Source organism: Setaria italica, chromosome II (assembly GCF_000263155.2).
Source record: "Setaria italica strain Yugu1 chromosome II, Setaria_italica_v2.0, whole genome shotgun sequence".
NCBI classification, from domain to species: domain Eukaryota; kingdom Viridiplantae; phylum Streptophyta; class Magnoliopsida; order Poales; family Poaceae; genus Setaria; species Setaria italica.
Genome location: NC_028451.1, coordinates 45,551,809 through 45,562,717, shown reverse-complemented (window position 1 = coordinate 45,562,717; position 10,909 = coordinate 45,551,809). Strand labels below are relative to the sequence as shown.

The 10,909-nt window shown below is 50.9% G+C and overlaps 2 protein-coding genes across 5 annotated transcripts; both read right to left on the bottom strand.

Annotated features, from left to right (window-relative positions):
• Window positions 1–711: 711 nt before the first annotated feature.
• Window positions 712–7,010, bottom strand: LOC101760231 (pentatricopeptide repeat-containing protein At3g22470, mitochondrial). Of its 4 annotated transcripts, none has more exons than XM_012844230.3 (5): window positions 6,872–7,010; window positions 2,899–5,458; window positions 2,474–2,591; window positions 2,043–2,367; window positions 712–966 (listed from the first exon to the last, which is right to left on the bottom strand). In XM_012844230.3, the coding sequence occupies exon 2, from the start codon at window positions 5,294–5,296 to the stop codon at window positions 3,146–3,148; it is 2,151 nt and encodes a 716-aa protein (XP_012699684.1). In that variant the 5' UTR covers window positions 5,297–5,458; window positions 6,872–7,010; the 3' UTR covers window positions 712–966; window positions 2,043–2,367; window positions 2,474–2,591; window positions 2,899–3,145. The 4 variants fall into 4 exon arrangements, with proteins under 4 accessions (XP_012699684.1, XP_012699685.1, XP_004958298.1 ...); XM_012844231.2 differs by having other exon boundaries at window positions 6,821–7,004; XM_004958241.3 differs by lacking the exon at window positions 6,872–7,010 and adding an exon at window positions 5,865–6,310.
• A 1,615-nt stretch (window positions 7,011–8,625) lies between these two features.
• LOC101781036 (transmembrane protein 87A) lies at window positions 8,626–10,846 on the bottom strand (the record flags this gene model as incomplete). The annotated part of the gene is made up of 4 exons (XM_022824367.1): window positions 8,626–8,977; window positions 9,090–9,226; window positions 9,680–9,775; window positions 9,857–10,846. Coding segments are annotated over 4 exons (1,425 nt in total), but the record flags the coding sequence as incomplete, so codon positions are not given.
• Between the last annotated feature and the right edge of the window lie 63 nt (window positions 10,847–10,909).

The following is a 10,909-nucleotide window of genomic DNA, read 5'->3' as shown; positions in this document are numbered from 1 at the left end:
GTTAGCCTGACGCTTCGCAGCCAAGAAAGGCTAGTGTTGAAAGCTAGAAGCAGGCTACGCACAAAAATCTCCATCGGTATCTGAACATTTTTTTCCAGTTGCGATCATGAGATACGTGTACCAGAGCACACACGACGCGCGAGCTCCTGTGCGTGCGGTCACTTGCAACCAATCTCATGATGGGAGCTGGAAAGCATGGGTGCAGGGGACAAAGAGAAATCTTGCCGATGGAGACGGCCACATGGAGCCTGGATACATCCCTGTACTCTCATCAGGCGTCCTCCAGCGAGCCGCGGAAAAAAAGTTCAGTCAATTGTGGCGTGCAACCCAAGCGTTTGGTTGCGGGAGACCTTCCGCTGCTCCCAGCTCTCGTCGTCGACACTGACCTCCGGCCTGCTGCGGCTCACAAGTCACAAGCTGGGCACGCGTGCTCATCGTGGTTCGAGGTTCGTGCCTAGCCCTGATAATTGGGCAATCCATTCTCACGAGGGGAGTAAACCCCACTCCGAACCTCCACCACCACACACTAGACCAGCCCAATCTTTTCAGCGTTAAGGGAAAAATACTATTGGCTAACTATGGTTTCAACCCATTAAGAATCCGTTAGCTAGCTAGTGACCAAACCAAGCTGGAGGATGATTCCCCGCTGACCATTGCATGCTGCTATAAGCAGATAGGCTGCTATAAGAAGACTAGGAAGAAAATAACATATAAAAAATCAGAATATGTAAAATAAAATAAAGAAGAAAATTGCAACATATTTAGCTACAAATATAGACCAAGTTATAAATCTTGAACTCTAGGTGATACAAATTATTACAAATTACACCATGTTATACAGAAGAGGTCAAATTGCTGAATTGCTGAAGCTATCGGAAAAGCCATCTCCTTCAGCTGCGTCAGGGTGTGCTCCATCGTGTACTCCCGTTGCCAGTTAGACAGCATCCGGAACTTCTTCCCTTCAACCTGCATGCATGCCCATCAGTTCAAACTTCAAATGCATACCACAAAAAAGGCAGCCTATCACAGAAAACTGTGGAGCTGCACTTATCACAGCAATAGGAAAGGCATTGAGCAGAAAGTCCCGTGTAACAAGATAAAATTGACTGATCTTGCAACTACAGTGTTTATTCTGCATGTTCACAGTTATAACAGTTAACAAATTTAAAGTATTTTAGTCAGAAAACAGGTAATTACAGTCATAGAAAAGGTTTCCAGGTCCAGATACTACAAGCAAAAATTATGATGAAGAACCAAACTGGACTTACTTAAACAGAACATAGAACACAGATAAAGAGTCACTATCTCATTCTACTCACAAAAAGACACCATTGATCTAAATATGATTAACCACAAAAGGTCGAAACCAATCACATTCATCAAGAGAGCCTTCATGATATGCAAAAGCGTAGAACAGCCTGTTGCCACCTTACAGATACCTTGTAACCACGTTTTTCATATTGAGTCCCCACGTATTAGGGCCAAAGGCAGTTCTTTTTATTAAATTTCAAAACAGCATGGACATGCTGAACCTTTCACCTTTAGCTTGTTCTGGAGCTCTCTTCATTAAGTTAAATTGTTGCCTGTTACTGGCATCCAAAATAACAGCAATTCAGATTCTCATGCTCATGTTAAGAAACTATGTACACAGCTAAACTTGTTCTGAGCATCAGTAAGCAAGTACTAGGTTAGTTTTATCTAATCCCTCTAGTGCCGAGCAAATGAAATCCCACATTATCTTTGTACCACTAATTTTTGATAAACCAAACACAGTTTGTATACAGCAGCTATATCAACAATTCGTTCCAGTGGATTCAGAATGTCCCAATCAAGCCCTGAATCATGTAGCCTCCAACAGACTCTGAAGCGATGCAGGGTATAGGTCTGCTGTTCAGGATTTCCAAAGTGATCCAACCCCAAAACATCACCTAAACCCAAAAGATCGGATCTAATCTAAACCTACCGATCAATCCGGATGTGGAAACAACATTGAAATCGTAGATTCGCACATCACATGGCGCGGAGGAGGAGATGATGCGCACCTGGACCGCCGGCAGCCGTGGAGAGCTCGTATCGCCGCTGGCTTCTTGGAGAACTCGACCGCCAGCTTCTTGGAGAGCTTGTCCGCTGGTTTCCTCTGCCCGAAGAATCTGCCGGCTTCCTCTGCCTGAAGAATCTGCCGGCTTCCCTGATGCAGCGGCGCAAGCGAGGCGGAGGTGGAGGCGTGAGGGAGTCCTGGCGGCGATGGCGGGACCGCGGGAGGGGAGGCGTGAGTCTCTGCTCCTTCGCTTGCAGCCTGGTGCAGTGGCGTGTGGACCTGCCCGACAGCCCGAGTGCCTAATTGGCCTGCAACCCCTGGTTTGGATCCTGATACCAACCCGATAAAATGAAACTACTTCAATGCCTAACCAACCCTCTCTAATCTGCAGCCCAAACTAAAACAACCCAAATAGCTTTTCAATCCATTACCCACCAAATTGACGCAGCTCCATTCTTAAACCAATCCACTAGGACCATTAACACCAATCCAATTAGCAGGGCTATGGATGATAATCTTCCAGGATAGAGATTCCTGCACTGCATGACTGCATCTGCATATAGTATGGAAAAAAAAAAGTTATCGTATGGAACTGGATTGTATGAATCGAAGCACCATGATACACTTATAAGACCAGAATGGAAAACAGTTATGCCTAATTTCCTGAAACCTTTGTCATCAAGGCAGGCATGATAAAGGGAATATAATAAGCAAAGTTGTGGCAGTCATGGAAAAGAAGAATGATTTTCTTAATGCGACAGATGAACTAGGCCAATGGGCCATCAATCTGGGGCGTAAAAGTATGATCACACCTCTAGAACGAAGATGCGATGCATTTGAAATACAAATGTGATGCTCACCTGGAAACAATCTGAAGAGTAACGCCCATGATGGGCAGATGGCTAGCCAATATGGATCCCAACCACTTCTTACAACGGTTGATTCATCACCATTTTTTTTATCAACATATCCTTTGCTCAATTTGAACTTTTGGTTTTGCTTGAAGATACCTGTAATCCTTGATACTTGTATTCCTAATCTGCAATCTGAATTTTGCTCTTCAAAATGAATTTGCTTGAATTTGCTTGATGTTTCCGAGAATAAAAATCAGTCACCCCCGTCATTGCCAACGCCCAATATACAACTCAGCTTGTCATCCGGATCAATGCTTGCCTCACACATACTTCTGTACATCTTATTAGCTTGTTTCTCATCCCCTGTTTTAAGGTATCCAACGATGAGAGCTGTATAGGTTACTACAGTAGGCTTAATATTCCTTTTTTCCATTTCTTCCATCATCAAAAGTGCACCATCCATTGCACGAACTTTACTGAAGCCACTAATTAGGCAAGTATATACAAAAGCATCTGGTGATAAACCGGAGCTTTCCATTTTTTTGTACATTTCCATGGCGGCCTTCATATTTGAACGTCTACAATAGTGCGCAATAATAGATGTGCACAAAATCTTGTCAAGTACCAGGTCCTCCCCAATCATATCCCTCATCAATTTCCTAAATCTAGGAAGTCCATCATCATGGCACAGCCCATTTAGGAGACTAGTACATGTAAAAATAGTAGGTTTTATCCCTTCATCCAACATTTTATGATACAGTCTGAAAGCCTCCTGCAACTCCAAAGCTTTCACAAAACCATCAATAATAATACTGTAGAGGATAGCATCAGGAACGTATCCCCTTTTTATCATGTCTGCAAAAAGTTCCCACACGTCATTCGATTTGTTGATCTTACAAAGGCCGTTGATAATAGCTTTGTATGTGTAAAGATTGGGGGCAATTGCCAATGACTGATGTACTTTATCCAGGAATAGGAAGGCCTCACCAATCAGCCCTTCTTTGCTAAAGCCGTCAACAAGGATGGTGCATGTCACAATGTTGGGAGTTATCCCATTCTCAAGCATGAATTCAAATACTTCCAATGCTTCTATAAGGCATCGATGTCTACATAATGCATAGATCCGATTGGTATAATCATAAACATCTAGAACAAAATCATGATGAATCATGTCATCCCAAAGGCCATTGACAATATCTAGATGTAAATGTTGGCAGCAGCCATGGAAAAGGATGCTGTACATTATCTGGTCATGCTTGAAACCTTGGTCTTTAAGCCTCTTGAAAATCTCAAACGCAAATTCAACATTTCCAGTCTTGCAAAGACCATGCAAAAGTGAACTATAACTTACATGGTTAGGACTGATTCCATTTCTTGCCATTTCATCAAGCATGTCATAACCTTTCAATAGTTCCCCTTGTTTGCATAACCCATCAACTAATATGCTATAGCTGTGGACATCTGGGAGAAACCCACATTTCTTCATCCCATTAAACACTTCTATGGCTTTGTGGACCTGACCCTCACTACAGAAACCATGAATCACTGCATTAAAACAATAAGTGTTGCAAGGGCACCCTCTCTGACAAAGATTTTGAAGAAAGTCCCATGCAGACGTTACCTGTCTGGAACGGCAAAGCCCATAGAGGTAAGTTCCATAGGTTGCAGCATTCGGTCTCACACCATTCATTTCCATTTCACGAAGAAGCTCAAAAGCTTCCTCTAAGCACAACCTCTCTCCATGTGTATACATACTCATCAAAACTGAATAAGAGTAGACATTTGGTGAAGGACCAGAGCTCTTCATGTCATCAAATAAACTCCTTGCATACACAATCTGATTCCCCTTGACTAAACACTTCAGCAAGAAGTTGCACAAACGCAGCTCAGCACCAACCTTCTTGGCCTCAATGTAAGTGAGAAGAGCGTCCTCAAACATTGACAACTCTACAAAAATCCGGATGACTGCAGCATAAACTTGCAACAACGTCATTGACCCACCCAATCTGCTGACCAAAATAGGAGCCAACTCAAACAACTCCTGGCCAGCATTTTCACAGTAATCAACAATGCTCTGAATCAAGCACTGGATCTCTCTGATTCTCCGCGGTAAGAATAGCTGCACAAGCAATGCAAACAAACCAATTGATTGAGATAGCCCGTATAACCTCACACACTCCCTGAAGCTTATATTTCTGGCAGCATCCCAGTTCGCAGTCCGCACTGCTAGCGTGATGGAGGGAAGGAGACACTGGCTTCTATAGTCAATGTAAGCAGAATTCCGTCCGGGCTCCTCATTATCCGAGCTATTCAAGCAACAAGCCTGAGAGGAAAGACGCAGCACTGGGGGGTAGCTCCTGATTGCATGGGCTCGCCGCAGGAACCCTGGGACTGCCCGGTGCATAGACGAGGGAAGCCGATCCCCTCCTTACATTGACAGTACCAGCAGAAGCAGGAATGATCTGTGCATAGACTACACTTCATGGGGAAATATTATTTGACAAGTTGATGGAAAGGACCACCTGAGAGATAATGGGTCACACCTTCCAGATTACATCAAACTCTCCTGCAGGAAATACAAAAAGAAACATAATCACTATAACTGCAAGTTGTAGGATGTACCAATGTCACTTCTGAAGAAACAGATGCAACTTTCTACTCCTATAAAACCATCTAGCTAGCATAGAAGTTTCTCAACAACAGTTCCTCTAGACTAAGACTAGTAGAACGAGCAACATATTCGCTAGGCCTACCAATGAATTCTGGGGCAAACACTGAAATAATTGCTGCAGGTAACCTAAGATAGCTACAACTAAGCACCCAACCTACATCGTCGGCATGATGTTGCAGCCCTTAACTGAGATGCGAACTGAGATGCGAAAGGCACCGTGTCGCTGAGTTAAGCTGCTGCATACTATATAGAACTACAAATACAGAACACTACTACATCCAGGTGATCCGACAGTTAGCACCTGTTGAGCAAAGCCCCCACAAACTCGATGAAGAGGTCAGAGAGGCAGGAGGCGAAGGACTCGACGGCGTCACGGATTGGCACGACGCCACGAAACGAGGTGGTGGTTGTGGCCCTAGTGGTATCCGTACAGCCGCCTCGCGCCCCGCGGCCTGCTCCGGCGCTCCGGTGCAGCCCCCGGGCTCCTGCTCCCCGCTCGCCGCTGCCTGCGAGAGATAGAGGCGACGAAGGGACGGGCTCTACTGAGGCCGACGCGGCGCGGGCGAACGGCCGCTCCGGATGCTCTCCACCCTCAACTTGCACGGCTGGAGCAAAGCGGCCTAGCGGAGGACGGCGAGGGACGGCGAGGGACAGAGGCGAACGTCTAGCGGCGGCGGCGGCGCGGGTGACAGCACCGCTGTGGCGGCGACGGCCGTTGGGGTGAGAGGAGAGTACCTGCGGCGCGCACAGGTCTGTGGAACCAGCTAATAACTGGGCCGTAACGCTCCACCAAATTGGCAGCCCAAACGGCCCAAGTGACCAAACAGAGCGTGCGTTGCGTTGCTTTGCTTTGCGCTGCGCCGCGCCCAGGCGTGGGCATTCGGTTAGACCGAACCGAACCGATCGGTTCCTCGGTCATTTGCGAAATTCGGTTACCAGAAAATGCGAACCCGATGGTTACTTCAAATTCTCGGAACCGACAACTTCGGTCTCGGTTAGTTCGGTTCGGTCTTCGGTTCCGACCGAACTAACCGAGCTCCAGTAAACGCAGAGTAAATGCAAGATGTTTCACCGCCTTTGATTTTCGCAGATATCAGGATCAAAATTGAGTTAAAAAAAAGCACAAAAGAGCATGCTGTCCCAGCGAGTAACAGAAGCAAAGAGATTCCCAATACATAAAAAAGAATCCATCAAATCATGGACTGTACAGATCAATTCAACGAAGCGAATAAAAGATGAATCTGCCTGTTGACCTACTCGTATTGGATTGATGCCTGGTAAGACAAAGATGCCAGGGCAGGAGCCTACCGCCGCCGTACTCCTCCTCGACGAGCAGGTGAAGGAATGCGCCCCGCTCCCCGAGTCCCCGTGGCCCCGCGCTGGAGCCGGCGCCGGCGGCCGGCCGGGATCCCGCAGGCGCAGGGGCAGCAGGGCAGGGCGGTTGGCATGGGCGCAGGGCCTCATGTTGGACGCCTTGAGGGCGCGCCGGGGCAGGCGCGCGCGGCGCGTGTGTCGGGTGGGGAGGCGGCCCGCGTGGGCGGGGAGGGCGGGAGGCGGCCGCGCGCCGGACTGGGGAGGCCGGGAGGTCCGAGGGGGGGCGCCGGGAGGGCGCGCCGGGGCAGGCGCGCGGGTGGGGAGGCCAGTGGCTAGCCAGGCTAGGATTACTGGGGGACTCGTGGTCAAGCACTCAAGCTGGGCCTTATTGCGCCTCCAAATATTCTCAGTATTTCGTATTTCGGTTAACCGATGTATGGATTAAAGTTCGGTTTGTAAGAACTGCGAACCGAACAGTAACCGAAATTTCGGTTCGGTTTCTAAGAACTGCGAACCGAACAGTAACTGAAATTTCGGTTCCGATTAGTCGGTTCGGTTCTCGATAAGTTCGGTTTGGTTCGGATTCTCAATAAAATTTGCCCATAGCTAGTTGCACCTTCGCGGTGGCGGTGCTTCCGCTTAGTCCCACCTCGGTGAGTCAGAGCAAGCGGAGGCGGAGGAGTGCTATAAAATGGCACCGTCCCAACTCATACCTTTCTCGGCCTTTTGGCTAAGATCAAGTGTAGTATCTGTTCTTATCAGTTTAATATACGATATGTGGGTCATGTGTCCACTTCGATATTGAATTTATTTTTTGTGAGGAAGGGTTCACCGCAGTGGCTTGCCACTGGGGCCCTAATGTCGCTCGGGCGTTGCACTGCAGCCTGAGCCGGGCGCACCTCAACAAGTCGAAATGAAATTTTATGCTGGGCCCTGACACTTGACAAGGGCTCCAGAACTTGCTGTTGGGCTTCTTGGACTGAATGGCTCCTCAAGGTGCTGTTTGGGCTAAGAGCCCAATTGAAGTTGGACTCGATATTTCTCAGCAGTTTGGCATGGGTTCGTGCTCACTCTTGTGCAGTTTGGCATGGATATTTCTCTTGTGCAGTTTGGCATGGATATTTCTCTTGTGCAGTTTGGCATGCTAATTACCCCTGTTTGTCCCATGACGCTGCTGGATACGTCTGCAGCGCCCCCCGCAGCGGCGCAAGCGAAGCCCGCTGGCTTCCTGGTTGGGGTGGTGGTCGGTAAATGTAACGCCGACCACCCCGTGATCCAATTTGACGGCGGTGGAGATGCTAAAAATTTCACGGGGAAATTCATGTGCACGGGAGTTTAATTCAATCGCCATAAGACAAAAACTCAGGTTCAATGAAATGACGACCGGCCCGTCCACCTTGGCGCCGCCGCCGGCGGACGCACGCACTCGCCGCACGACCCGCCGCGGCCGGTCCTGTGCGCGGCGCCCGCGTACAAGCGCTCCACCGGCGCCACTTGACTCCCGGATCCTCCCGCGCGGCGCCGGCACGGGGCGCCCTCCGACGCGACGGCGAAGGCGGCAGCCATAGAAATTGCCAATTGTCCAAGAAGCGGCGCAGGCAAAGCTCTGCGTGCCATCTGCTGAAAATGCAGATGCTGCTGATTCTCTGCTATTGCAGCGCGCCCATAGAATTGTCCGAGAAGCGAGTGCCGAATTTTTACAGGCACCGGCTGCTACGGGCCATGGCATCCCCTTCGTTTTCCCTGTGTAATCAGACCACTCTTTAGTCTTTACTACAGTTTGTGAGAAGCCTTTTGTGTTCCCTAACACGACATGTTTACTTCCAGAAAAAAAGAAAATAAAATCGTCAGCGATCCCCAGCTCCTGGAGAGCTCTACGTACAGTGCCGGAGCTTACACTACACCCGCTTGCCTCCATCGCCGGCGGCTTTCGCGTACACGCCGGAGTCGGTTCGCAGGATGATCTTGGTGGCGTCCTGCGAGACGGAGATCGCCCAGGTGTCCACGTATGACAGCGGGCCGGGCCTGATCAGCGGCCGCGTGTCCTCCAGGTCACGGTCCACGTCCTCGCCCTCCTCCTCCTCCCCCGAGTAGGCGTACCTGGAAATGCACGACGCCACCATAAGTATTAGTATGTGCTCTGACGAACTGGATGATGGCCGCCTGATGGAGCGAGTAACAGACAGAGCGAGGCTTCAGTTAATCAGTTTACCTCGTCGAGGTCTGCGAGGGTGCCCAGATGAGGCAGATGGCGCAGAGCAGCGAGAAGGAGATGAGCTGCCACCCCGCCGGGATCACCCACGCCGCGCGCCACCGCTCGTTGTACTCCTCCGTCGACTTGAAGTGGATCTGCACGGCGCATTCAACGATGATCAGGCCGTCTGGTAAATTGGTTCTATTTTCAGATTGTCACTGTCCGACGTTTTTTTTTTTTGCAACTGAATCGGATGAGCATTCTCTGGTCAGGGAGACGACCCTCAGGCCACGGCGTCGTCTGATCACGGGCCTAGACCATACGCATCAGCATTATCTCAATTATTACAAGAAATATGTTCGGTCATGTACCCTGAGAATATTCAGTACATGGCCGCGACGGATCGCTAAAAGTCACAGCTGGGTTGATGAAAGTGATGGAGACTGGACATTGTTGGAAAAATTAGCAAGGTTGACGGTTCCACAGGAAGGGTCAGGCTCAGGCCAAGGCTGTGAGGTGCTCAGTAGAGTCGTCTTTGCTAAGAACAGACGCTGAAGGGAATGGTAGTTGAATGAATTTACACAAAAAAAAAGGAGTTGGGGTTTTACCTCAAATGTTATCCAGCCAAGAGACACGGCCACAGCGATGATCAACGCGTTGTTGAGTCTCCGGTACATCTCCAGCTTCGCTGTCATCCGTCTCGCCTACAAAATTCGGATTTACCATGCGAAATTCTGTCGCGATCCACTGAAGAAAACATTCTGAGATGCCTCGTTGCTACTCACCTTGAGCTTGTTCAGAGTTTTGGACAGCGAGCTGAATATCCAGTACACGAACACCGTGTTCAGCGCCGCCACGGGGAGCACCAGGAGCAGCCTCCTCGCCGGCGACGTCGAGTGGTCGCTGACGGTGCCGACGTTCTCGCACACCTCGAGTGCCTCCGCCGCCACGAAGAACGCGGCGCCGAGGCCGGCCACCCTGGCACTCTTGAGCCCCGCCAGCGCCGGCCTGACCACGCCGTGGCCCATGGCCACGGCCAGCACCAGCACGCGCGCCGCCGCGCCGCGGAGCGCGCCGGCGGTTGCCGCCCAGAGCGTGGCCCCGCGCGGGCGGACGCCGGACTCGTTGAACTCGGCGAGGTCCAGGTACCACGTGGCGGCCTCCGCCATCCCCAGCGCGATCACAACCGTGGCGCAGCTCTGGAGCGGCACAACCTCCCGCCAGAACCGCGCGCACTGCGCGAACCAGTAGGCCGCCAGCGCCGCGAACGACAGCGACATGGCGCCGTAGAAGGGCACTAGCGGCGCCATCCGCCCCGGGAGGTAGCCGCGGCTGTTCTTCCAGATGGTCTTGCCGGCGGCCGCCACCTGCCCGCCGGCGCCGGCGAGCGAGGCGTCGCAGTGGACAAAGAGGAGGGTGTACATACCGGTGCGCGACACGGCGACGGTCTCGTCCGGGAACGAAGCCTCGAGGCCACCAGGGAGGAAGGACGCCGAGAGCACCTTGGGCCAGCCGGTGGCGTTCCGCGACGCGCGGTACATCACCGCCCCCTCGGTGCACGCCCCGTGCTTCGCCATGTCCGGCGTGCAGCAGAGCGCGCGCTCGCCGGAGACGTCCGTGCCCCCGACGGTGTCGCGGTGGCCGGCCTCGAAGATGACCGCCGTGACCGTGGCCGTGTGGTTGCCGTCCTCCTCGGCCGCGGCGGCGGACTCCGGGGTCCTCCTGAAGGCGACCTTCTCGAAACTGCAACGATCAAGAAACCACCGCGTCACAATAAATCACCTTCCCGATATAACCCAAAGAAGCACTACATTGATCCTCTGGCGCCGGCTCATACG

Bases quoted from the DNA above. Each gene is read 5' to 3' on its own strand.
- LOC101760231 (XM_012844230.3), bottom strand. From the start codon at position 5,296: ATGCACCGGGCAGTCCCAGGGTTCCTGCGGCGAGCCCATGCAATCAGG.